The 26,992-nt window shown below is 61.9% G+C and overlaps 1 protein-coding gene across 8 annotated transcripts in view; it reads right to left on the bottom strand.

Moving 5' to 3' along the window:
* Positions 1-774: 774 nt before the first annotated feature.
* Positions 775-26,992, bottom strand: part of LOC102994000 (myosin phosphatase Rho-interacting protein) — a 48,406-nt gene continuing 22,188 nt past the window's right edge. For 2 of the 8 annotated variants that reach the window (XM_055082959.1, XM_055082963.1), the window contains 12 exons: positions 24,564-24,673; positions 21,648-22,206; positions 19,991-20,107; positions 13,652-17,368; positions 10,745-10,892; positions 9,955-10,072; positions 8,672-8,831; positions 7,690-7,809; positions 6,929-7,015; positions 6,270-6,432; positions 5,159-5,244; positions 775-1,458 (listed from right to left, as the gene is read on the bottom strand). In XM_055082959.1, coding sequence (XP_054938934.1) covers positions 1,387-1,458; positions 5,159-5,244; positions 6,270-6,432; positions 6,929-7,015; positions 7,690-7,809; positions 8,672-8,831; positions 9,955-10,072; positions 10,745-10,892; positions 13,652-17,368; positions 19,991-20,107; positions 21,648-22,206; positions 24,564-24,673 — 5,457 coding nt within the window. In that variant the 3' untranslated portion in view covers positions 775-1,386. Of the gene's footprint in view, positions 1,597-4,599; positions 4,665-5,158; positions 5,245-6,269; positions 6,433-6,928; positions 7,016-7,689; positions 7,810-8,671; positions 8,832-9,954; positions 10,073-10,744; positions 10,893-13,651; positions 17,369-19,990; positions 20,108-21,647; positions 22,207-24,563; positions 24,674-26,992 lie in introns of all 8 variants that reach the window. The other 6 variants (XM_028485426.2, XM_028485428.2, XM_055082961.1 and 3 more) reach the window with 5 other exon arrangements.

Below are 26,992 nucleotides of genomic sequence, written 5' to 3'. Positions count from 1 at the left end.
GCAGGGAAGGCCCGCTGCAGCCAGGAGCTCCGAGACCATCCGGTGAGGCGCCGGCACGGGAGCTGCGCTTCTGACACACCCCAGGGCCTCTGTCCTGCCCTTCCAGGACTCTCTCCAGGCGAGCTCGCGCGTTCACTTAATCTCAAAACCGAGCAAGATGATCTCTACGTTTTCACGCCCGAAGCACCCACGTACCGAGACCGCGGTGCTCACCCGAGCAGTGAGCAGAGCGGAAGCGCGCCAGCAGGCGGCAGGGTGCCGACACATGCCCTGGGGCCAGGAGGCCTTGCCCCGCAGCGCCCGGGCGTCTGGGCTGCCTCCCGCCTGGTGCGCTTCCTTCACGCGCCCCTTCCTAACGGGGTGAGGCGTTTTCATGGGGCCGTCGCAGAAACCCCGATTTCAGAGGTTTTCAAGAGTGCTGTGGAGTGTCTGGTGGCGGTTAAGACGTTGTTACTCAGACCACTAAGGAAGCAGAGCCGTCGGTCCAGGCCCGGCGCAGGCGCCCCCCGAGCCGCATGGCCTCAGGCCTCAGGCCTCAGACCTCAGGTGAACTGAAGGAGACTTAGGAGCACGTCCCACTGGCCAGTTCTCATCTGGTTCCCACCTCTGCTCTAACCTTCTCGCCTTAACACGGGGTCTCCCGTCTCCTCTTCATCATTTGTGATCCCCGTCTGACACCACAGGCTGCAGGCCAGCATCTGCCGAGTATGAAGGGACCGGGGTTCCTGGTGACCAAGAAAGGAACGAGCGTGGGAAGGAACGAGAGGGGCCTGGTTTTGTGCAAGATTTAATAAAAAAACAAACAAAAGTAGGAATGGCTGCTTGCAACATCTTCCAGGTTGTGAAAGGTTTACCACGAGTATCTGGGGTGTGGTTCTAAGCGGCATTAGTGGAACAAATACAAAATGCGGTCCTCCCCTGAAGCCCAAAGGTGGTCCATCCAAGGTTCGAGGCCACGCTCCCCCCCGCAGGCTACCAGCTGTCAGCGCTGGGGCCGCAGCACACGCCTCCACGCCTCCACGCCTCGTGGCTGGTTCTCTCCCAGGGACCCGCCCGGGCCCTGACCCCACCGCGCACTGGGCGAGACACAGCTGGCTTATCGCAGGCTGCTGGGCCTTAATACTGACGTGAGCGCGGGGGCGACGGGGGAGAGCCGCATGCGCTTGGGCACCGGGCCCCTCGGCCGGGCTGGTGGTAGAAAACCATGGGGAAAAGCTTCGGTAAACACACAGGGAGTGACGGGAGCAGCCCACAGACCAGTCTCTCGTGCATCCATACCACAGTTACTGAGGACGGTAACAACGATAACAATAACAGGAATCGAAGGTAGAGACGAGGGCGGCGGCCGCGGGCCGGGGAGGGTGCGTCTGAGCTGCACGGGAGCAGCTAGTCGCGCTCCAGGTCCCTGGACTCACAGAGCTTCAGGCGATCTCGCACCGTCAGGCCTTCCTTCAGACTCTGGTGGAGAAACAGACAGGCCGTTTAGCCGGCGGCCCCGCTCGGCACGGGCAGCGGTCGGCGCGAGGCGCGGCTCGGGGCTCCCGGAGGGTTAGTGGGCGTGCTGGAAGGGCCACGACCCCCAAGGTGGTGGTGTTACTAGATGAGAAGGAAAAAGAAACAAGACCAACGCTGAGCTTAGGGCTCTCTCCACAAGCAGGGATCAGACCAGTGGAGCCAGGAGGGGAGACCCTGCCAAGACCAGGAAGACGCCCGCTACGTCCGCATCCACGTCTGGTCTCGCGCGGCCGCACGCTGGCAGCACCTGCTGCACCGACCACAGACCCTGCTGGACTCGCTCACTGCCCCGGGGATTTGGGAACGTGGCAGTGGAACATGTCGGTTTGTCTACTGAGACTCTGAGAACGGAAGCCCATCCTTGTCCACGTGGGACCGCGGCGAAGGTGGGGGACAGAGGACTTCCTGCTTTACCGTGGGAGGCTCTTCACAGAGAATTTCTGGATGAGAAAAGGAGCATCACCTCAGAGCACGACTGGGAACGAGGGGGCCTCGCTGCCATCGGATCTGCGTGGCAAGTCCAGGCTTCACTGAGGCTGCGGAACCAGGGCCGGCCCACAATCAGCGGGTGAGACTGAGCCCAGCCTCCACCTCAGAGCAGACCCGCTTCCCCTGGGGCCCCAGCTTCACCCAGGACAGCTCTGCTTGCCTGTATTTTTAACTTAGAGGCCACCGGTCAGAGGAAGAGGACAAGTCCACGTCCACGTCCGCATGCTGACATCCACTGACGCACACGACTGCCTCACGTGCCCTCGGGACTCTCTTCCCAAGTGCGCCTGCTTCAGGTCAGGGCTGCCATCTACACGGCCGCCGTCTACACGGCAGCCAGTCTCATCCAGGGGCTGGGCCCCATCACCTGCCACACGGCACCGCTCTAGCTGGGGACTTCCCCTTGGGTGGCAGCAAACCGCCACTGCTGCGTCCTGAGGGCAGACATGTTCCCTCCGTGCGCTGTCACACACGCTTGGTGATCTCCCTGCCGCGCAGCCGCTCACCACAGCTGTGCGGGCAGAGCCTGAGCCGACCCCGCGCTGCCCCGTGACCCCACGCTCTAGACGACCAGGTGGGGGCCCCGGGAAACGTCCTCTCTGGTCTCCATCCCAGAAAAGCCCAGCCGCTCTTAGGCAATGAGCTTTCTGACGTGATGGGGGCTGAGCCTTTCTATCCTTCTGAGGGAGGCAGGTACCGAGACAACACACATGAAAGATAGACATCCGTACACGTCAGACCCTGTATCAAAAAGCACCAGTGACAGATGGTTTCGGGGCAACTTAGTACCCGTCTGTCTTCCCACGGGAGGTGCGACAGTTTCCAAATACAATCAGAAAAAAAGGGCAGCACAGAGTCGCGCGAGTGTCCGTCGACAGCACGTTACAGGCACAGCATCACGGCTGGCGTCCCCGAGGGTGTGAACCATTAAGGGCCCCAGCTCCCTCCTTGGGCCGGCAGGGCTGTCCCCACACACCGAGAGCATTGCTCTAACGTCGCAGACTTGCCAAGGCAAACTCGGACTCAAACACACACAACTCCGGGAAGCCCAGCTCCTGGGCTCCTCCCCACGCTCATCTGGGTCCCGGCCTTGCAGAGCCGCAGGCAGACCCTCGCGGGCGTGCCTGACCGTTTCCTCCCTCGTTCCCGGCCTCTGCTTTAGCGAGCTCCTGGCCAGTGTAGAAGCTGCCATCTACGCGGCAGCACACGTGTGCCAGCACATCTCACGGCCAAAGGCCCTTACTGACAGAGGTCTTTCCGCTGATCTTCTGGCCCTTTGTCCAGAGCCCAAAGTACCGTGCGGCTTTTGGGATCTTAGTTCCCCGACCAAGGATCGAACCCAGGCCCCAGCAGTGAGAGCGCCAGATCAAACCCAGGCCCCAGCAGTGAGAGCGCCAAGTCCTAACCACTGGACCACCAGGGGATTCCTGCGAAGCACTTTTCTTTATTTCCCTCCCCCGACACACGGTCGGTCCGCCTGACGGGGCGGGGCGGGCTTGCTGGAGCAAGGCTTCCCTGGAAGGGCCCTAGCAGAAGTGTTTTGACAAACGTCATTCGTCATTTAGAGGCAGAAGGCCCAAAGCACTCACAATGAACTTGCAGCAGCTACAGTTCAGCCTCAGGTGGAAGTAAAAATCATCAACAAGAAAAGCATGAACCAAGAACACGTTTCCCTTTTGTTAAGCAGAATGTTTCTCACGTTTAAAGAAAAAAGCCCGAACTAAGTTTTGAACAGGCCTAAAGCATTTCTGGTGGTAAGGGAGCCAGGACTGTAGGGAAATAAACATATTAAGTGCAAACGGCAAACTACTTGGATTTCCTTCCGGAAACTCTCCCTAAACCAAACCCCTCAGCCCGCAAGCGAGCCGGGCGCACCTGCCAGCGTGTCCCCTGTTCTGAGCCCTTCGGAGAATCAGAGAGATCAGGTCAGCCGAGCTGATGAACCCACTAGGGAACGAGTACTGTGTGCCCCGGACGCCTGGGCCTCGTGGGAGTCGGGAGTGTCCGGCAGGGTCGGGGTCAGACAGCCTGATGTTCCTGAGCCAGCGCTCAGCCCCTGCTTCCTGTCTGTGGAGGCACCCGGGGTCCTCGGGGCTGGCAAACGCTCAGCCCCAAGCGCTCGCAGTTATCTTGCTCTACTGAGTGGTTTCCGGAGCTGCGTGTGCGAGGTATCAGCCCCCTGGCTTGCTGGGCCCGGGCCTCCTGGGCCTGTTAACAGGGCGGGGGCCGCGGGGCGGGGGTACTTCAGCAGTGGGCGGCTCCGTCAGGTCTGCTTCCCGACAGAGGGCAGCGGTGCCCCCAGAGAACGTGAGCGCACAAACCATTCGACATGCAGGTGACGGGGCCGAGACGCTGGCCCCACGGGCAGCCCACCAAGCTGGGGTGGCGGATCTCCCCTCTGTTAAGGGGTTACAGTGCACTTAACGCCCCGGAACAGGTTAAGAAACTTCACGTGGATCGTGTATGTGCCGGCTGGAGCAGGAGGAATGAAAGTAACCAGAAAACAAGGAGCTCGCTATGGAGGTGTGAGCAGTGCATGCAGGTAGCACCCCCTCGAGGGTGGCGGGCGGGTGGGTGGTGGTGAGAGTGGTTTACCTACACGACAAGGGACCGGGAAGCGGGTCGTTTCAGTTATCCCATGAGACCTGCTCAATTACGGACTGTCGGGGGGGGGAAAAAGAGCAGAAAACAAAAGACACACACACAATAAATCCTAAATGCAACATGCTGGTCACCCCCACCCTCCAACCCACCTTCCCACAGAGGGGCACGCGGGGGCGGAGGGCACACGCTGAGGGCTGGCAGGTACACGCTGCGGGGGGAAGGGGCGCGGGCAGCTTTGTCTCTCGGAGGCAGCCGGCGTCAGCATGAACGAGGGACGTGCAAGGAGCGGGCCAGATGGGGCAGGACCGACCCAGCAGGGCGCCGGTCTGAGGGGATTCACCCGAGCCCTGCCTGCTGTGGGCCTGGCCCTCCGCTGTCGCTGGCAGGAGATGGTCCCACTGCTGGGCGAGGGACACACGCAGTGTGAAGCCCCCAGAACTGGCCCAGCAGGGTAAGCGCGTGGGGCCGGTGAGTTCTGGGACCCTGGGGACCCTCTCTGCTGCGGCCCTAGGTGGGCTCTACATACCCAGGGGCTGGACCCCAGACTCACCTTGGACCTGATGCTTCTGAGCTGTCGGCTGACACAGGATCTGTCTTTCTTCAAGAAGTCAGGGTTGCTTTTAGACTTCATTATATCTGAGAAGACAAGCAGACCCGGTGCCTGTTTTGTAAACCCCCTGGGAACAGACTTGGGTTTGAAGGCTTCCAAGGCTTATCATCCTCACCCACACGTGAGACGTTTCCTTCAACAACCCAAGAGAATCCCAAACAAAGAACTGTAAAGCACTAGATCCTTGGAACAGCTCCGGGCGCTGGGAGACCTGGAGGAGGCACGCGAGGCCCCGGGCCAGGCTCCTCCTCCCCGTTGGCCGGCCGCACCACCCGCTGCCCCTGGGGTGCTGGGCACCCCTGCCGCCCTCCTCCTCCTGAGAGCCCCGGGCTGCTCAGGGTTTTTAACTTCCCATACTTAACGGCGCGCTCCCTCACTTGCTGAGAGCTGGGTAGTGACCTCACGGTTCAGCCCCCCATCGTGGAGGCAGAGCCAGCTCTGCGCTCCTGTGCGTTCGGAAGGGTCACAGGCTGCACGTGCTCACTCCTAACCCTAAATCCGCTGGCCCCCAGACTCCTCCTCGGAAGCAGCCAGCGTCACCATCCCGTCCCCGGTCTGATCTGAGCTTCGCTGCACAGGGCCTGCCTGCCTTCGGTTAGACCTGGAACGTGCCCGCCCAGCAGCGATGCAAACTGGCCAGGAGGGATCCTTGCCGGCCGAGAGGAAGCGGGTAGTGAGCTAGGGCGTCTCTTCAGTAGGCAGCATCCCCCCCGTCCCCTCCCCTCCCCCCATGGCCTTTTGCAGACTTTATGGTAAAACCCCAGGATCAGGAACCAGCGAGAGCTGCTTACAGAATGAGTGAATTGTTCAGGAAAGTGGGAAACACAGCTGGCTGTCACTGTGAACACACACACACCGAGGTATGACTGTCCCTCAGGGGCAACCAGTGCAGCGTCGGAGGAGAAGGGCTTCCCAACCAGGAGGGCCCGAGAGCCGGGCGCCTGCCACCTCCCAGCTGTTCCCTGCCAGGAAGTGATGAATCAAGCGCCAGCAGCTCCACGACTAAATCACCGCGCGTTACTGAGTCAGAATCCAGAGCTGGAGGACTCACCGTATCCGGACACGGGGGTGTTTTCCGGTGACTTTTCACCCAGTGCTTCGGTCGCGGCTTTCAGCTGCTCCTTCAGCCTGCTGATGTCACAGTCGGCCTTCGCCCGCACGATGCTGAGCTCTGTGTAGATGTCCTTGTACTTGTCACTAGCGTACTTCTTGTCCTTGGGGATACAAGGGCAGAGCAAAGAGCAGTTACAGCCAGGCTGGGTGGCCCGTCCTCCTGGGGCCAGAGCGCTTCGGGGGTGACTGAGGACGGGCCCGGCAGCAGAGAAGGCAGGTCGACCCCCGCCTTCCAGAGGCAGAAACTGGACACAGCGTGAAACAGGCATGGCAGGGCCCCGGGCTATAGCCAGGCTGGCGCCGCCTTGAGCCCCGAGGACCTCCGTGTGGCTTCAGGCTGGAAAACCCCTGTGTCTCGGATCCCCTAAGTGACTTGGCCTCCAGGGGCGCCCGCAGGAGACAACCGCGTGCTTGGGTCTTGGGTCCCTGCCCCAGCACGTGGCGGGCCCCTTGTTCCTGCCGCACCCGCCTGCAGGCTGCCGTTCTTCTCGTGGAAGTGAAGTCTACTTCAGAGCTGATACATGTGACTCCGGACACGCGTGGCCCCGCCCCACCCGGAGCCCGTCCCCCAGGTCCACGGGTGGGGACGTGCGTTACCCGCAGCGCCGTCTGTAGCTCATCCTTGAGGGAGCTGATCTCCTGTTTCAGGTACTGGATTTCTGATTCCTTGACCCGCAATAAGACCTAGAAAGAGAGAGAACTTAAGAGACTCACGTTCAGGAGCAGAGGGACTGCCAGGGCCTCGAAAGCAAAGACCGAGCCACACGGAGGCCTCCCCTCCACACACCAGTGGGCAGGCAGCTTTCTCCCTGTCCCTGTCAGGAAGAAGTGGCCGTGACCCCTCCTGACCCGAGAGCCTCGTCCTCAGCCCGGGAGCTCCTGGCACAGAGCCCAGGAAGGGGTCCTGCAGAGACCTCAGGTCAGCCTCTCCCATCATTTAGGAAGAGATGCTTCCATGAAATTTTAACCGAATGGGGAAAAATCTAAGTGCTTTCATAAAAGAACACCTTATACATAACCAGCCGTCATTCTGACTCAGAATGAACCTTCCTGATACTTGAGTAATACAGCCTTAAGAATCTCAAGCAGCTGCAGTGTTCACATAGTTATTCACTGTTTCGTTTTAGTTGGTCAGTGTTTGTCACGTGGTAGAGCAGAGGGGCGGAGGGCAGGTGAGTGAGCATGGGTTAAAGGTCCCTGTGGCCTCGTGAGGGGTCCCACGCTGCCTGGCAGCTAACTCTTCTCTTTCGCGTCCTGGCATGACTCAGGTCTTTCCAGGTTCTCCCCCTCTTGCTGTCCATAAGCTAGGGGCTCGTGTGGTGTGAGCTGGTAAAGAGGGACCCGGCTCTGAGCCGTACCTCTAGCTCATAGGCGTCCTTGCCCTGCGTGAGAGGTGAACCAGCAGCCTCGCCACCGGCGTCCCCCGTCAGCAGCGTCCGTAGCCGTGAGATTTCAGCAGCCAGGCGGTTGTTCAGCTCCTGGGGGACAGCAACACAACCAAACAGGGTGCTCTACAGAGCCGCGTGGCCGCAAACCCAGGGCGCGGCCAGGGTAGCACGCGGCACGGAGGCCTGCAGCGGTGCCTGTGCGCGGCGGCATCTCACAGTCGGCGTGGACGCGCTTGCCAAGGCCACTTACACGGCCTAATGCTTTCGCGGAACTGCAGCTGCAGGATCCATGCTCCTCAGCCCTTTCTGTCACCGTGACTAGTGTTAATCAGTTCTAGGGCTTGTGCCCCCGAGTTTCTGCAGGATCGGGACCTCCTGCCGCCCTCACCACTCGCTTTCTGTACCTTCTTTCCAGCTAGCAGGTGGTCGTCTTAGGCCACCGCAGTGACCAAGCAGAACCAGTCCTGCTGGAGTGTCCCCCCCGTACGGGCAGCTGTGGGCCCACAGAGGCCTCGAGCCTGGGCCAGGCCAACGTGGCTGTCTCCTCGGTGCCGGGGGAGGACGAGTGGTCTCGTACCCACAGAGGAGCTTTATTCAAACTACACCTACCTTGAGCTGTTCCATTAGCCAGGATTTTAAATGTACCCCCGTTTTCTAAGGAGCAGGCACATTTTGAGAGAATAATGTGACAGAATCAAATGCGAGCAGCGTATGGTCCCGACCGGGAGGTGTTTAAACACGGTCCCAGCCGTGGGGACGCGAGACCCGGACCCGTGCCGCCCAGCGACAGCGGAGGAGGAACAGACACCTCGGAGCCTCCAGACCCCAAGGCCAGCAGCCGGCTGCGGAGCAGGAGGGCTCAGCTCCAGCAGCTGCAGGGAGCTCCTGTCCACGCCCCGGTGACGTCAGACGTCGGGAGATGCCTGCAGATTGGGGCCCCAGCGCGGCGCACCTGGTTGTGGGCGTTGAGCTCCTGGTTCTCGCGCTGGCACTGCCGTAGGGCCTGCCGCTCGGCCTCCAGCGCCTGGGCCAGGTGGGCGTTCTCCAGGCACTTCTGCGAGTACTGCTCAGAGAGGACCTCCAGCTCGCGCTGCACAGACTGCAGCTCCTCCCTGGGGAGAGGGCACCGCTCACTCCTCTGCCCTCGCCCCGGGGCCCAGGCCTCTAAGAAGCTCAGAGTCCCCTTCGCGAAGCCTCAAGGACGCCGAGCCCCACACAGCGGAGCGACCGTGAGCAGAGCCCTGCACCCTGTGGTGTCGAGTGGCCAAGCAGCTCGGCGGCTCCGTCCCTGTCCTCTTACCAGCAGTCGAACAGCCCCCACTGGCGGAACTCCTCTCCCAGGGTCAGGAGAGCCCTCACCCACGCACCCCAAAACACGCTGTGTCAGAGAGAGGTCAGACCTGGGACCGTTTCTAGCACTGTCTGTGCCAACTCGATCCACCTTCAGAAAACCAAAGCCTCGTGACGTCGTTCTCGGCCACCCTGGACTCGAGAAGGGCTGGTACTGTGGAACCGACACCCCCTCCAGCCGAGGTGAGGTGCTCCCGGCCGCCCGCCCACCCACCTGCGCCCTGACTGCACCGCACGGGAGCCCGGGAGAGGGGAGACCCTGATTCTGTGCGTTGCGGAGCCCCATGAAGGCTGGCTCTGCACGGCCCCCGCAGCAGCCAGTCGAGGGGCTCCCAGTGGCGCGAGTTCCACCGAGGGCAAAACCGAAGAGTGGCCGCGCTGGTGAATGCTCCCCGTTCCCTTGCCTCTGCAAAGAGCACTGGTGCACGCACTTCGTAAAAATGTAGGGGTCGTGGCCACTTCTGCCACGCACAGCCACAGAGCATCTGTGTCGTGCGCTCCACCGCGTCCCCTCCCCACGAACTCCTGAAGCAGCGGCAGCTGACGGACAGGAAGAGTCTGGGGCAGCCTCAGGTCGGCCCTGAAGATCCGACAGTATTTATAAACTCTCCTCTGCCGTGTCTTATTCTTTACGTTTTAGTGACTGGTTTCTGTTTGACTCAGTAACAGGAGCCCACTTGGGCCATGAGAGCAGTGGCTCGCTGACCCCCAGGATGGTGCTGGGCCCCTCAGGAAGGAGGCTCTGAGCAGCCTCAGCGCCCACGGGCCTCCACCTGCGCCACCCTGGGGACCCGAGTCTCTGTGGCTCTTACAGGGAAGGTGCCGCCCCGCCCCCGAAGGACCTCCCTCCGGCCCGGCCCGCAAGGGCCACCTCCGCTGACTCACAGGTACTGCCGCTGCAGGGCCTCGATGTCCGCGTTGACACTGCTGATCTGGGACCGCTGGCTCTTCTCCAGCTCCCGTTCCATCTCCTCGCGGTGGGCATTCTTCATGGCTTCGATGGCTGTGGACAGGACGTGGCCCTCAGCACCCACGGGCTTGGGAGGTGAGACCGACAGGAAGGCGGGACGTCCCCCCACTGCTAATGCCAGCCCGTTGGCAGTTGGGCCAGGAGGATTCCCGGGGAACTCCCCCACGAAAGGGATGCAGGTGTGGTTTTTTTCTTGATGTTAACAGAAAACCAAACTGATTCAATAAATGTCAATGTTAAATCCAAGTATGAGTTTGTAGGACAAGCAGGCTTTCAGGCTGGCCTGTTCCGTTAGCGCCAAAATCTGAAGCACCACAGGATAGCTACATGAACGGGGGGGGGACACAGGCCAACGGCCCAGGGCTCAGTCCAGACGCTCTGGGCTCTGACGGACCGAGGGCCGCGGGCAGAGGTGTCCGCTGCCAGAGAAGTGCCAGCAGACGGGCCGATGAGACCAGGGGCAGCCCCTCACGAGCACCAGGTGTGCCGGCGGCCACGGAAGGCAGGAGTGCTGGCGCAGGGCTCTCGAGCTCTCAAAGGGCTCCTCAAACCAGCCTTTCCCCCAAGAGAACTGTCAAAGAATTCTCGTGGGTAACGAGGCTTCTATCTCAGCCGAAAGGCGGTGAGAAGGCCAGTCACTGCTCAGCGCCGTGCGTTCAGCTCAGGAAGACCCCGCTGCCCGTCCCTGGGGTTCGCGGCTCCCACCTGAGATGGTGGCCGCGGTCTCCTCAGCCAGGAGGCGGTCTTTCTCCTCCCGCAGTTTCTCCAGTTCCCGCTGGTGCTGCCTCTGCAGGTCTTCGATCTTCTTCTGGTGTGTTTCTTCCATGGCTGCAAACCCTCGCTCGCACGTGGCCTGCAAGGTGCGCAAGAGGCTCTCCTGACTTTTCTTCTGCTATTTACTGAACAGACCCCAGCCCTGCCCTCCGGGCCCCTGGCGCAGAGAAGGCGCGCTCTCGAGCTGAGCCCCGTGCCAGCTGTCTGGAGACTCACTCTGCTCCTTCGTGTCTTATGCTCCCAGAGCATTTAGAGAAGGGTGCCTAATTTCTGTGGTTGTTGTGAACCCCATTTCTCCGTAGAAAGAGCTGGTATCGTGGGCAGGAAAAGGCCGCAGTGGAATTTAAAATAGCCAATCCTGGACCTTTATGGACCGACAGGAGCGGGGAGGACAGAGTGAACGGGCAGAGGCTGGCCGCGTCTGGTCTGAGTTTCACAGCCAGACGCGCTCAGCACCGCCACACACTGGGCACCGAGCACAGTCACGAATAGTAATGTCTTTGTCAGCTGCAGGGAGCCAAGGCCATCCTGTGAGAGACGGGTAGCCGGTAGCCCAGTGCACGGGGCCAGGGGGCCCAGCCCTGCCACTGCCCAGCTGGCCGCCCTCACCGGGCCACCGAACCTCTCAGACATCCACTGAGGAAACCAGGCTAGGCTGTACGACTTTTCCTTTGGCAGGACTACAGAGGGGGCGGGGGGGGGGGCACTGATTAGCGCGTGCCTCTGCGAACTGTACCGAGACCCGCGACAGAAGAGCTGCTCTCCAAACCTGTCTGTGCCTCGCTGCAGCCTGGCTTGGTGTTTGACCTAGACGTGGGTGTGGGGAAGGACGCAGGCATGACCTAAGAAGGGCTCAGACCACCCCACACCCCCTCACTGCAGTAACCCAGGCCTAGCTTATCAGCTGGTCTCGTCGATGGGGTGGGTGTGAGGGGTGGCCTGTGCAGCTGTCCTGTGCGTGGAGGCACATTTCTTGTCTAAATCCCTCGCAAGATCTGTTTCAAAGTCGGGATCGTGCCTTTCACTGATCCTTGAAAACTGGAAGAATGTGGCCATGTTAATTCCAAATCCAAGTATGGGTGGGATCCCCCTCCCAATCCTGTACTTGCACATGGATCAAGACAGGGTACCAAGAAATCCAGCCTCCGTGTGTGGGCACCTCTGTCTCAGCCCCCACGGGGACTTGAGAGGCCCTTCTGAGACTCTCCAGTCAGTATTTTTCAAACTCACGGTCAGAGTCTGGACTTCCCTGTGAAAGATTTGCTTCACTGGGGAAGTGGTCTTAAGTGCTGTCTGCCACTCACTGGGCGTTTCTCCTTGCAGGGGCTCCACCTGGAAGCTGCTGTCTCCTCTCACTGCCCTCACACCCCGGGACACTGGAGGGTCCTAGCACTGCCCTCGCGCACGCTGTGGTTCAACGTGGACTCTTGGTGAACACATAGCTGCGAGGTCTTAGTTTGATTTGAGGGCTTTAGGATAAAGAGAAGGGTCAGAATTCTTCCTACAGGAACACTAAGGTGTCTTTAAAGACTGGCTGCTTCCTTGGAGAGGATGTGTGTTTAAAAAGCGATTCCTCTAATTTTTCAGCCAGTAATCCCTGGGATCAAAGTTCCTCGGCAACCGCCGTGCAGAGTCGGGAGAAAAAGCACCAGCCTTCAGCTCTCAGGAGAGGGGCCCTCGGGCCGAGACCCCCGTCTCCCCGACCTGGGCAACAACCTGCACAAGTGACAGCTGTCAGCCGGGCCCCAAGAGAGCGGTTTGGCTGTCCTTGCTGCGTGTCTCACAGGGCCCAACGAGAACAGGCACAGGACAGAGGACGCTGCCCACGGCAGGGAGCATCCAAGCCCCGGCCTGCATCACCGCCGGGGCAGAGCCTACCCCCAGGGTCAGCACAGGGCTTTCCTCCCTCCCGGGTTCGTGCCGATGGGCGTGACAGCCAGTCTGGGCCTTGTCTAAGTCGCCTGCTGCGCAGACTCGCTGGCTGCTGTGGGAAGTGGCCGGGAAGTTACTTTCAACGCGGCACTGGCATGTGCTGGCCACACGGGGACTGTGCGGCACTTTCCAACAGCCCTTGAAGCTTCCTTGGGATCCAGAAGGGCCTTCAAAAGGTTTGGAATGACTTGGGAAAAGAGCAGTGGAAATGACCTGGCAGGCACTAACGGCCCGCCTGCTTGTCGCAGCAGCGCCGGGCCGCCCTCAGAACTGGACGCGGTGCCGGCTCACAGCTGGAGGACGGGGCTGGGGACGGAGGGCACGGGAGGAGCCTGGCGTCTACTGGATGCAGCTCAAGGGGTGGCGAGAAGCCCGAGAGGAGGAGGCCCAGCGCCCAGGCTGCCCTGATGGCTCCACACAGCCCAACGCCCCAGGGCCCAAAACGTCACCTTGATGGGCCAGGGCCTGGGAACCCTGTCTACCGAGGCGGGTGTGAAACGGGGTGGGGGTGTGGTGGGAAGGTCACATCTCAAAAGCCCTGGAGCAGATAAGGCTGTGCTCCCTGCAGGAGCAGCCGTTCCCACGCAGGGCTCCCACCAGACGTCTGTCCCCGCAGAACTGGGGCGGGGAGTGGCCCTCAACACCCCACTGCAAGCATTCTAGCCTTTGGGAAGCCCAACTCTGCTCTCCTGGGACAGCTGGAAGGAGAGGGCCCTCCCCAGGTGCAGGTCTGCACAGCCTGGAGGTGGGGGCCGTGGGGCTCCCCTCTCCCTGCCTTGCCAGGACCCCACCGCAGCCGTGGAGGCCCAGCCTGTCGGCCCCTTCTGCTGTCCCGTGACTTGGAGCCGAGAGCCGCGTCCCAGCTCCGCCTGCACTGGACGCCCCCCGACCGCTCTGCTTCGAAACCTTGAGGCTCTCAAAGTCCCTCTGGCGCTCTTCCCGCAGTGAGGCCGCGCCACCCGCCAGGTCCTTGTGCTCCAGCGCTTCCCGCAGGACGTCCACCTGGGCCTCCAGCTCCTGGATGCGCTCCTTCAGCCCCATCACGGACTCGCACCCCCCCTCAGCTGGCCGGCTGGAGGACGGGGGTCCGTGGGCTGGTGGGGTGGCAGGGGGCCGCCCCTGGCAGTGGTGCAGGGTCTCCTGCAGGCACCGCAGCGCCTGAGAGTAGTGCTCCTGCAGGGCCCGCAGCTCCTCCTCATGGATGGCCTGCAGCTCCCGGATCTTGAGCTGGAACTTGTCCTCCAGGGTCTGCACCTGGTCCACAGGCTGCCTCTCCAGGTCCTGCCCGTCCCCGGCCATGGCATCCAGCTGGCTCAGGACCCTGCCGCGCGCAGCCTGCGGCGCGCCCTCCGCCCGGCTCAGCCGCTCCCGCGTGCAGCTGACCGTCCGCTCCTCAGGCCACCCTCGTGGGGCAGCCAGGCTCTCACTGCGCTCACTCTGACCCTCTTCCAGACGCCTCTGCTGCTGGTCCAGCTGGGCGACCTTGGTCTTGAGCTCCGCGTTCTCCCGTTCAGTGATGGCGATGACCTCCAGGTACTCGCTCTTCTGCTGGCGGAGAAGCTCCTCGTACTCCGCCCTCAGGGCCCCCACAGCTTGTTCGTGCTCCTGACTGGAGGCCCCCCTGCCCGACCAGGACTCCCTGTAGCCCCGGAGCTCCTTTTCATACTCCAGCCGGATCCTGCAGGCTGTGTAACACACCTGAGCCTGAATAATCGCATCTTGAACTAATAAGGAAGAATACTGGCCGAGGCCTCCCAGACAAGCGCTACGGGAGAGATGCCGGGAGGCCTGGAGAAGCTTCTGACAGTCTTGTACCGCCTCCACAGAGAGAAGTGAGGTTAAAGTGGCAGAGATCTCTCCCAAGAGACTGGCCTTAGCTTTAAGCTGCAGGGCGAGCTCTTCCTGAATAGCAACCAAGGCCCCAGAGCTCTGGCTGGACAAGGGACAGAGAGCCTGCGAGCCAGCTGGGTCCCCATGACTCGGTACTTCTTCCGGCGGGCTCCCAGTCCAGGACACCCGGACACCATCTGCGGCACCTGCTGGAAGCTGGAGGGTTTCCGAGACCTGCAGCATCACTCTCTCGAAGTCGGGTGTCTGGTAGGCCTCTAGGATCTCCCCCAGCATGCGCTTGTGCTGCTGCAGGGCTGCCTGTGTCCCCTGGAGGGTCTCCTGGATGCTCCGCAGCCTGCGGTGGAGGGACCCCCACACCGAATGCACGGCAAGGCTGAGCTCCGCCCTGACCCACATGGCGTCGGCCAGGGCAGGGACCGGGGCTGGCGGGGCGCTCGGCCGCCCACCTCCCGAGGCACTGGCTGCCTCTCCACCCAGCGTCTCCAGGTGCCGGCTCAGGGACTCGACCTGGCTCCAGAATTCTCCATCCACCAGCACCTTCTTGGCCCAGGCGTCCACTGGGGCCCCAGGCCAGGCCGCGGCACTTTCGGACTCCAGCGGCCACTCTCCGGCCTGAGAGAGCTCGAGGAGCACGTGCAGGGCATCTGAGGCGGTGTTTCTCAGTGAGTCTGCTATCTGGTCTATCAGCGCGGCCCCCAGGGCTATCTGATCAGAAAGGAGCTGGAGCTGCTCCCGCTCGCTCAGCTCCGGCGGCTGTGGCGGCTGCCGTGAGGGCGCCTTCTCTTCCTCCAAGAAACCTGCCTCCCCTGTGGGAGCCGGCTGGTGACACAGGGCCTGGATGGCACCGACCAGCAAGCTCTCCACGGCCAGGAGCCCCGCCCCTGCATCACCCGGCAGAGACCGCAGCTGTTCTCGGCAGCTTTCCAGGCAAGCCAGGGCCTGGCTGTTTTTCACCTGGAAGTCACCGAGCTCCTCGACGTGGTTCTCAACCACCTCCGCCCTCGCCCGTCTCTCCTGCTCCAGCTGGGAGGCCAGCGCGGCGACCTGGAGCAGGCTGGCACGGAGCTGCTCACGCAGCCGCGCCTCGGTGCCAGCCCACTGCTGGTGCAGAGCGAGCAGGGCCTCCTGGCTCTGGCCCTGCTGGCTCTCCAGCTTCACCGTCACGTCTTTGAGCTTCTCCTCGGTGACGTAGAGCTTGGTCTCCAGGGAGCGGATGATGGACAGGTAGGTGTCCGAGTCGCCGGTCGCTGGGAGTGAGCTGGGGGTGGCCTCTGACGACATGCTTTCCTCCGAGGGCGAGCGGTCCTGACTGGTGTCAGAGGACGTGCTGCTGGTCCAGGTCCTCTCAGACCCGTCAGGGTGGGTGTACTTTTGGCACTGGATCGTGGAGAACCGGATTCTTTGCCTCTTGAGGCCGGGCGCTCCCTGGTCGGGTTTTGAGGTGCTCGGCAGGTGCCCCTCCCTGTCGGACACTTCCGACCTTGGGGGCACTGGGCTCTCTTCTCTCCTGGGGCTGCTGTCCCTGTGCTCCTCCCCCAGGGCGGCCCCCGGAGGTGCGCCGGCGGCCTGGAGCCGTGGGCCCGCGCGTGCGACGCCGCCCTCCTCCTCGGCGTCCTCTGAGGACTCCTTGGCAAACTGCCTCACGATCTCTTCCTTTGCCTGGAACTCCGCTTCTGTTTCCTCTAAGCTGCTCCCCAAGGCAGTCACCTTAGCCAGCGCATCCTGGAGATGCCGCTCCTTCCTGTGCAGCGCCTTCTCGTGCGCGTCCCGGACGCGCCTCAGCTCCTCCTCCTTCTCGTGGAGCCGCGTGCGCACGCCCTGGAGCTGGCTGGCCGCCCTCCTGTAGGAGCGCTCCAGGCTTTGGTAGTCAGCCTCCCTGCCCTTCAGCTTCTCCCGAAGCGCGGCCACGTCCCCGCCGGACAAGGTGACGCGGCCCATCAGCTCTTGGAAGCGCTGCCGGATCAGGTCCCGCTCGTCTCGGAGGCTCTGGACGTGCTCGGCCAGCTTCTGGATGCTGGCCTCCCTCATCTCCAGCTGCTCCTCCAGCCGGCGCACCGCCTCGCTGCCCTCGGACTTGGCGCTCAGCTTCTCCTTCTGCAGGGCCTCCATCTGCTGCTCGTGGTCCTGGAGCCGGTCCTCGAAGGCGCTGGCCCTGTCCTCCGCCTCCTTCAGGCTCTGCAGGAGCCCCTGCTTCTCCCGCTCACAGCTCCCCAGCAGCAGCTCGTAGTTCCTCTGCAGCTTCTCCTCCATCAGCTTCTGGGCCCGCTCGCTGGCGCTGAGCTGCTGGCTGAGGTCGGCGATGCGCTCCTGCAGCCTCTGCACCTCGTTCTGCCGGTCCCGCTGCAGCGCCTGCTGCCTCTCCAGCTCCCGCAGCTCCTGCGTCCTCCCCAGCAGCAGGGCCTCCGCGCTCTGGAGCTTCCGCTCGCTGGCATGCAGCTGGGCGTTGAGCGCGGCTTCGCCGCGCTGCCGCTCCTCCAGCTGCTCGCGGACCTTGTCCTTCTCCAGCTTCAGCTCGCCCTGGAGCTTGGCCAGCGCCTGCTCCTTGATGGTGAGCTCGGCGGCGGCATTGCCAAGCCGCGCCTGGAGGCTCCGGATCTCGGCCTCGTGGTGCCGGATCGCGTCCTTGGCCTCCCCGTAGCTGCGCTTCAGGGCCTGGATCTGCCGCGTGATGAGCTCCTGGCGCTGGCACTGGGCCTCCAGCTCGCCGTGCAGATCCTGGTTGACTCTGTGGAGCCTCTGCCAGGCGCCGGACGGGGAGGTGGCCACTTCAGTCTTAAAAAAACCGATGAAATACGGGTTAGTAACACTCGGCCTCCCAGTTCTGAGTGTCACACCTCTGGCCAGGGTCAACCACAGAAAGGCTCCTTGGTGGGTCTGCCTTTTATCCTCTGCACAATTTTTTGTTCATTAAAAAAAAAAGAAAAACTAACAGATCGTCTCTCTTTTTTTTTTTTTTTTTTTTTTTTTTTTTGCTAAGTAGCTGCTTCCAGGTAAACAGAAAACATGGACATTAACATCAAAACAGCTCTAACCGAATAGCTTCTAGGAGAAATAAACCAAACAAAACTGAATAATGGAGCACACTGATAAGCAAAACGAAGACTGAGGGACAAGAGACTCCAGCGAGAGGGAGGGGCAGGAGCAGAGCGAAGCGTCCGTTTGTTTGTTCTGCAAAACAAAAGGCTCACACAGCTCTGGACCACAAACCCCACCAAAGCGCAGGACCCGTGACGATGCCACTTCCTTCCGGGACAGGGGAGAAGGAAGGGAGGCACCGCTGGCGGATGTCAGCGAGGTGACATCCGAAACATTTTCCTGTGGGAGGTGGAGCCCGTCCTCTACAGTAACAGGAAGAACTAATCTCTACCTGCAAGAAGACAAAACGAAGGGGAAAACGCAAACCATGGAGTAAAATATGAGCGTTAACAAAACAAACAAACCTTTGTGGCATTCAAAATAAGAGAGTGAAGCATGCAGAAAATAAGACACAATTGAAACAAAACTCCCCAAACTAAAAGGCGTGCAGAATAGACAGAACTAATTAACGCAGGAAAAAACGAGAACGTGAAAGGAGCGAGAACAGCTCAGCCTAAGAACTGGCCTGCCTGGGGCCCCCTCCAGGTGTGCTGGTGGGGAAGCCACAGGTGTGACACTCAGTTACGGTAAGTTAGACACTCCGCGTCCACACCCTGCCAGCTCCTCCTCCCGGCCACCAGCGCGGAGCCCCCCCGCCAGCTGCTGGTCCTTCTCACCCTTAACCCCAAAGCCCCTTGCTCATTCAGACTTGATTATAAGAATTTTCAAAGCACATAGGGAGGTTAAAAGTAAACCGTCCTTGGACCTGGCGGGGAGGTGTTAACGTGTCAGCTGACGGACAGGCTTCAGTGTGGGCTCATGCAATCGTCCAGGTCAGACACGGGACAGGGTCGTAATGTTCAAACTCTGCTGCCAGGATCTTTACCACCTGGTGTGAAATGAGTGTGTGTAGGATGGCGGCCCAACCAGGGTTTTAAAAAGATGCTTCCCAAACCTGCGGGGTCTGCACAAGTGACTCAGAAAGTCCCGGAGTGAGACATGCAGGAAAGAGGGGTGCCCCCCGGCACCAGGTTCCGGTACCTCAGAGTCTGAACTGGGCATGGCCACAACTATGGTTGAAGGGCTAAGGAGGAGGGCCCAGGGCACACGGGGTGCCCAGGGCCATGCCCAAGGCTCGGGGGGGGGGGGGGGGCGGTGGGGAGGAAAGGAAGGCAGAAGAAACGTGCCACGAAAAGGGCATGGAGAGAGGCAGGAGGGCAGACTCTGCCCAGAAGATCCACTCGGACCAAGGAAGCCAGTGTGCTGCAGGCTGGAAGTGCTGATGCAAAAACTTATCACAGAGATCCTGGGTCCTCGAGAGTCGGAAGAGCCCTCGGGGACGAAGCCTAGGTCTACACAGGCAAGGAGGCTGATGCTGCAGGCGAGGGGGCACCAGGTTCTGGTCAGTGCAGGACCCTGACTTGAATGCTGTGCCTTCAGCTTTGGCCAAGAGCTCGAGTTCTCTGTCCCATCGCCCTGTCTTGCTTCCCCCCTGGCACTCATCTGTCAATCACCTCTCCCCACTGCACACTGGCTGAGGGGGCAGGAGAGTGTTGTTTTATACCCCAGAACTAGAGCAGGGCCCGAAACGCTGCTGAAGAGTTGGCTCACACCGGCCTGCTCCATCCAGGTGACCTCCTGCCTGGCAAGATCCCTGTGGCATGCCCGCTGCTGCCTGGGGGTGGGGGTGGGGGGGTGTGGCACTCTGGCACAGAGGCCTCTGCAGGAAGACGCTAGGTTTGGACTCTCAGCTCAGGACTCAGGCTGCTGCCCGCCCTCCTTCCCCTCCACGCCACTGGGCAGGTTGGCTCAGGGCTGGGCGGCCATGTTTCCCCCTCAAACTTCAGCCTAGGCAGAAAGTAAGAAGTGGGGCCACTAGGCTAGTGGTAACAGTCCCAGGCTGCCCTGTAGGTGTGGTACAGACACGGTCAGGGGCAGGGAACCAGTTCTAGATCTGCCATGGGCTTGGCCATAAGGAGGCATGTGGCTGTTACTCAAATTCTTAAATTTGTAAAATGGGACTAATGCTGCCATCGTGAAACAAGTTAGAAACATGCAAACATGTGATATTGATAATAAATATATACTGGACTCTTTGGAAAACATCTAGAAAAACCCTTCGACGTAGAGGGCTCAGGCAGATCCTCCACCTTGCTGCACAAGGAGGAGACCCAGGCAGCCCACTGCCCAGGGAGCCCGCTCCAGTGGCACAGGAGCCCAGAGGCCTGGCGCTCGGTTTTGCACGCTCCTAGCCTGCCTGGGTCCTGCACGCTGAAGTCCGAGGGCACCTGGAGGGCTGTGGCGGCCTCTCAGCCCTACCTGCAGCACATAGCCCTCCCGGGCGCTCTGCTCCCGGCCCAGAGCCACCCTCAGCTGGTCCTGCAGCAGCCGGTTCTGCTCTAGAAGGTCTGAGGCCTCCTTCTGGCTCTGCTCCAACTGTTGGCAAAAAGACACACGTTTTTAAGCAAAATGGCGGTAACAGGAGCAGCAGCACAGCACGGGCGCTCGGTGGTGCGCCCGATTCCCGCTGGGCTGGAGCTCAGCGGCGCCTCCGAGGGCCTTGCAGGCGGCCACACCTGGGTGGGTGTGCTCGTCGGGTCTTCACCCAAGGTTCCAGCTCAAGCTGTGAATCGACCTGGGCACCCACATAAGCTCCACACCTGCTTGAGGATCCACCAGGTGTAGACCCCACCAGGAAATGAGGACTTCGTGCCCCTGTCAGAGGGGAAGACCGCCCACTGGGTCCTTTGGGTGTCCTCAGCGTGGCCAAGCACGCCCGTGCTGCCCCAGGGCAGGCCTCCCGCCAGGCTCTACCCTGGCTTCTGGGGAAAACCTGTTTGACCGGTTGGATATGATGGATTTCATATGAAATTCTGTTTGTGAGAAGGGCTCCTCAAGAATGGAGCTGCTTCACACTCCTGCTGTCAACGGCTGTGAATCCAGCCGTCATCCATCTGCCCCGTTCCGGAACGTTACCTACACGCCCCCAGCTGCTGGGCCGTGGTAAGCAGGGAGCTGGGTGTGCGGCAGACTGTGCTGACTGGCATGCGGACCTTGGTTTTCAGACCTTGCTGTCTGAGACTCAGGGTCCAGCGTGTGGCCTGTTGACTGTTTAGAGCAACGTGAGTTTGAACTGTTACTTTTCCGCATCTTGCCTCTGTTACTGTATTAACAGGCGTAGAAAATGGAAAAAAATCCAAGTGTCGATGCTAGTGACAAACGTCAGCCTCGCGAATCTAACCAAATAGGAAGAGGCTGAGAAAGGAAGGCAGGCCAGGGTGGCCCGTCTGAGATTTAGTTAGCCGCTGAAGTCAAGCGCACACTTGAATCACATCCTGGAGGACTCCTGAAAGGCGGGTGTAACTCCACCTCCTTGGCCGTGGCACCTCTGTTCAGACTCACAGATCCACGGCCCAGCTTTTACAGATTTGACTCCTGGGTGCTTCCTCATGAAGGGAAATGTCACGTTACAAGTGCCGGGACCGCCCACCCACCTCTGCATCTGGAGGAGGCTCACGCCAGCCTCGCCAGCAGGCCCGTCCTGTCCCCCAGTACCTAGCATCAGCCCCGCCTCCTGCTGCCTGCCCTGCACCCGTCCGGTCCCACTGACGGTCGCAGGGCTGCCTAGTCCAGACGGAAAGCTAACTCTGTTCACGTGCCTCTTCTGCCCCAAGCCTCTAATGCGTGGCGGGAGCAGGGCAGACGGGGCCCCACCTGGCCCGCAGCCCACCCGCCTCATCTCTGGCACCTCCGGCTCTCAGTGTCGGCGCCGCTCCTCTGGTCTCCGGAAGGGCCCGGTGCCCTCCCCGCCACCCCCCACCCCCCCACCCCAGCATGCCTCAGGCCTGCACTGCACTCAGCCGGGAGGGGGGAGGGGGGGCTGTCGCGTGTCTGTCTGTCTGCCTGCCTGAGGGCCTGCAAGCCCCTGGGGCGGGTTAGGCACGGAGCTGCCCCGCCTGCGCCGCCCGGCCATTACCTCCTTCTCCAGCACAGAGGTCAGCTCGGGAGTGGAGAGTCGGTCGCTTCCATCCTCGGAGGAGGACAAGTGCAGAGGGGCGATGGGCACTTGCTTCTCCTCCCGGAGAGGGGTGGTCTCCACCTGATGCCACCGCTGCTCGATCTCCACGTGCACGTTCTGGGTCCTGAGGTCGGTGGTCATGGGCGGCCCCGGGCCCCGGTCGACCTCCATGCGCAGGGCCGTGTCGTCGATGCTGGGCCCGTCGGCTGCATCCACCGCCCCAAAGCGCTTGCGCCGTTCCTCCCGCCGCCGCGCACGCTCCCTCTCCAGCTCGCCGGGCTCCGCCTCGGGCCGTGGGGTGGCAGGCCCCGGGGTGCCGGCTCTCTCCTGGGCCAGGGCCTGCTGGATGGGGCGGAACTCGGCCCAGTCGAAGGTCTTGGAGCGGCCCTCCCGCCTGCGCTCACGGGCCCGGCTCCGCTTCTGCTCGGGGTCTGGCTCCCCGGGCTCCCCGTCCTGCTTCTCCCGCAGCCTCGTCTCCGAGGGGGAGCTGCTCCGGTCTTTGCCCTGCGGCAGCGAGCTGGGGTGAGGGAGACAGCTGGTCAGGCGGGGCTCCCGGCGACAGGGCCCAGCTCCCTGCTGTCACCACACGCCTTTTTCTATGCGGCTGTGGCTCCCGCAGGGAAGGGGGAGACTCTGCCTTCAACCACTGACACGTCTGTGGAGGGAACCCCAAGTGGCACTGAGTGGTGACGGCAGAAAAGGAGCCACAGACAACGGCCCAGAGGTTTCCCGCAGGATGATACTGGGGGACCGAGAGCCCCGTCAGGCTGCGCCGGGCACGGCCACACGCACACAAGGCCACGTGGGAGGTACACCCCAGGGCACGTGGGCACTGGGCCGGCGGTGATGGCACAAGCGAGACCAACAACCGCTTCCCTCAAAAGGCTCACGGGTTTTTAATAAGCAGGTAAGTAACGCGGTCAGGTCTGTGTTTTAAAAAACCACTCTGGGTGGCCGGCATGACAGACGGATCAGAGTGATGGCCCTGGGACCACCCGTGGGCCAGTGAGCTCGGTGGCCCAGGTGGTGCCCACGAGCCGGCACCAGGCAGGGGCTCGCTGGACAGGACTTGAGAGGACTTGGAGGCCCACCCGGGGCAGAGGTGAGCAGGAAGCAGGACGCCTGAGGGCACCTCCGCCTGCCCAGCAGCTGGATGCGCCTCCCCCCACCTCCCCCACAGCGGAGGTCCCCGGGCAGGGTGCTGTAGGGCACTGGTCGTGGCTGTCCGAGGCAGAGGTCTCCGGGCTCCAAGGACAAGAGCCTGCGACCCTGGTCCGAGCCGAGTGGCCTCTGGTCCCGCCCAAGCCCTCAGAACAGGGTGGGAAGCCCCCCAGCGCGGCGAGGGCTGGGCCTTGGGGGCTCCAGGGAGCGCCTGTGTTTAAATGGGGGCCAAAGAGAAGGGAGCCTGCAGAAGAGGCACCCTCCCTGTCCCGGGAGGCGGCCCTGGGAGCTTCCAAGTCAAGACCACACGCTTGCACACAGTTTCTCCAGAACGGACCTTCTCAACAACGCCACTGAACTGAGAGCTGGCCCAGGCCTCCGACTGCATAAGCCATTGGGATGGCACAACAAGCCGGACCCGCCACTATCCCCAGGAGAGGAAGCCGCTGCGACTCCCCACCAGACTTGGGGGGGCCACATCGCGCAGCTCGAACCCACACTTCTGACGTCTGTACCCGTTTCCAATAACTTTCCTGGGACGTGGCCTTGTTGCACTAAAAAAAAACCCGTCTCTTCCTCAAAGTAGAAAAGCCCACACGGAACAAACTGGGCGAGGCAAGCACCCCGGCTGTGAGGCGGCTGACCCTGGAGTACACTGCTCGTCAGGAGGACGCTGTCCCCACGGGCTGCGGCCCCAACACGGAGGGGAGGCGCCTCTCCCAAGCCATGTGTTGCCTGAGTGCGTCCTTCCTGCCCTTTCTGAGGCCAGAGCCACACACCCGCGACACCCCAAGGCTGACGAACCCCAGCCGGGCCCCGACCCACCGCACGCGGCCTCCTCGAAGTGCCCGGAAAGGGCTTTGGTCTCTGCTCCTGGTCGTAGAGACTCAGGAACAACCAAGTATTCTGTTTGTGCAATAAATGAAGGAATGAACAAACAATCGAACAGACAACACAGGACGGAAGGACTAGGGGAAGAGTCCTCCACTTAGGGTCCCTTCCTGCCTTCTTGTTCAAGAGGTGCAGGTCACTAGCCAGGAGGCCAGGACTTGACCAAGGTGTGAGGCTGCCCTAGGCCAAGGAGCGCTCCGTGGCCACCAGGGTCGCCCCCTGGGCACAGCCTCCAACACAAGAGAGTCACTCAAGAAGCATTTCAACGACCGGACCGAAAACCGCAAGCAAGAGGCTCTCAGAACCGGCGAAGGCGCCGAAGCCATGAGGGTGAGGGCGGCAGAGTTCTCGACGTCACAGCACCAGCCACACACAGGGAGCTTCTCTGCTTTTTGTAAAATGAAAACTTCAGGTTTCTAACCATCAGGGCAGGAGGAGGAAGGCGTGGGGCAAATCACGAGGTTACGAAGCATGGATGTTGAACACACAGGGAACAGTTTCCCAACTTTGGCCTCCAGCACCAAGAGTTGCAGAGAGACCTTTGTCACAGCTGCACAGAAATCCAACAGGTTCAGGGGTGAGGCAGAAGAATAAAGAAAAGGCGGTGCTAAGGTGGCCTGTGAATGCGGCATCCGGAGCCGCCCTCACCCAGCCGTGGCTCAGGGCCCAGGCCCTGGGGAGCTTCTCCCGCCGGCCAGGCCTGAGGGGGAAGGGAAACCTGAGGCAGAAAACCCAGGAGGCCAAGTGGAGAGTGAGTGGGCAGCGGACTGAAGGATGGGGGGAAGGCTGTGCTGGGCCCCCTCGGGCACCCTCCCGGCTCACCTTGTCACGTCTGGGGCAGAGATCGGGTGGACGTGCTTCATGATGGTCTGGATCCAATTCCGCCGGATTCCAGACGTCATAGCAGAGAGGGTGAAGGCGCCCTCCTTTGTCTACAGTACAGAAGACGAGGAGTTAGCAGTGACCGGCACCTCCCCACCCCTGAAGAAGGCCCCGCAGGGAGGCCGGTGGCCAGGTGACCGTCCCAGGAGCGCGGTATGTGCCCCACTCGGGAAGAACAGAGCTGGAGGGCAAAGGAGAGAGCAAAGCCGCCAACACTGTCATGGCAGTGGCTAACCCGGGCGTCCCCTCCCCAGGGGACCCAGCAGGCCTTTACCGACACTCCCTGCTCTTTAAGGAGCTCGCAGACTGGAAGGAAGGAGAACGTGCGTGCGGGAGCAACGGGAAGGGGCCAGGGCACGGCGGGGCTGGCAGCTGGGCAGGTGGGCGGGGAAGGGGCGCATGACCCAGGCGGAGGGAGTGGGCCTGCGGCGTGCAACCACGCACAACAGGCTCACAGGGTGACCGGGGACAGGAGTGGCAGGCACGAGGCTCAGCGGTGGCTGGGGCCCGATGGGGCCCGTGTCTGTTGGGCTGAGGAGGGGCAGGGAGACCTGCTGGGCGGCCGGGCTGGCCGTTCAGGTGATGACAGGGGCTTCAGAGAGGTGGAGGAGGAGGTGGCGTGCACAGTGCTGCACTGACAGGCTTGGGGCGGGGGCACCTCAAAGGGGGACAATCCCTGGACCCCCCCCCCACTTGGGTGAGTTGGTGGGATGCCAATCAAGGCGAAGGACATCACAGGAGGGGGCGGCGCGGGCAGCGGGTGACGAGCGGCCTGGAGACACAGTCCCTGTGGCCCTGAGCGGCCCATGCGGCTCCAGCAGAGCTGAGGAGGGGTGGAGTTGCGGGTGGTGGCTGCACAGAGTCCACTCCCCTGCCTCTGAGCCCGTGGGCTCCTGTCTTACAGAAGTGAGGGGGATCAGAACTCTTCAAGCTGCTCAGGCTACTCATAAGCGCACCCACGAGACGTCAGCAAAACAGCTGATGGGAAGACACCGTTAGCAAGACGGGTTTGGGACGGGAGCTGGCACGGCCAGGGGCCAAAACCAAGAGAGCATCGGGGCACTGCAGAGCACAGCACAGCACGGGGTGACCTCAGCCCACCCCAGACCCCGCCTGATGCCCCATCTAGACGACAGCCCACCACCCACGTCTCCACTCCTCTCTCCCTCCGCTTCCCCCCAACGCAGGCCGACAGTGGGGGCGTGGCCTCTGGGCTCCCTGAAGTGCTGGCCCCTCAGCCGCCTCCTGCTCCCGGTGTGCTGTTTATGGAGTGTGACCTCGGCCACCTTCTCCCACAACCTCAGCTCTCACCTGCCACGAGTTCTCTCCTGGCCCCAGGCCCACACGCTGGCTGCTTATCTACCAGTCTCAGAGGGCCCACCTCGGCCTCAAACGTACCACGGGCCAGGACCCTGCGGGCTCCGCCAACTCCCGCACACGGCTCGCCGCGCTCTGGGTCTCCAGCCCTTGACCCTGCCCCCCCCTCTCCCGGGCACCCCGCACTTGCCAGACACCTGGCCTCCCGCCCCTCCTGCCCCACCAGATGTGTCTCACGCTCAGCTGCCTCCACGTTCTGGCGCTTTCCACAACTCGGGGCAAGGCTGACTCTCAACTCGGCACTCAGGGCTCCCCCATGCCACCCCGCCAGCTTCTAAACTCAGTCCCCTGGTAGGTGCCACCAGGTCTGGTGGCCAGGCCAGGGACAGCTTTGCCCCTCGAGATCCTAAAGCTCCCTAGTGACCCAGGCCGAGTCCCTGCAGGAAGCTGGCTTCCCGTGCTGGGCGCCATCTCTCCCGACTTAGAACTCCCAGTCCACGGGGCTCATGAGAAAGCCCCCAAACTCATAAGCTCACTGCCCCCCACCCAGGGTAAAGTGACGAGGGGTCAGCCTGGTGGACGACATCAGCCAGGCAGCACAGGTGACTCAGAAATGCCCCATCTGTGTGCAGGAGGGTCCCAGATCACGGCCTCACTGCACAGAAAGTGACCCTAGAACATGATGATGTAACCTGCTCAGTGATGGGAGTGGACCCACACCCACAGGACGCCCTGCTCAGAGAAGCCTGCCCTTCAAGATGGGGAGGCGAGGGGCTGCCCTGGGGGCACAGTGGTGAGGAATCCACCTGCCAGTGCAGGGGACACGGGTTCGAGCCCTGGTCCGGGAAGATCCCACATGCCGCGGAGCAACTCAGCCCGTGCGCCACAACTACTGAAGCCCGCGCGGCTACGGCCCGTGCTCCGCAACAAGAAAAGCCACTGCCATGAGAAGCCCGCTCGCTGCAACTAGAGAAAGTCCGCGCGCAACAACAACACAACCAAAAATAAATTTTTTAAAAAAAGATGGGGAGGTGGGGGGGGCCCGGGGCGGC

This window comes from Physeter macrocephalus, unplaced genomic scaffold (assembly GCF_002837175.3).
Source record: "Physeter macrocephalus isolate SW-GA unplaced genomic scaffold, ASM283717v5 random_389, whole genome shotgun sequence".
Taxonomy (NCBI): Eukaryota; Metazoa; Chordata; class Mammalia; order Artiodactyla; family Physeteridae; genus Physeter; species Physeter macrocephalus.
Note: the sequence above shows the minus strand (reverse complement) of the source record. Positions and strands in the feature narration are given on the sequence as shown.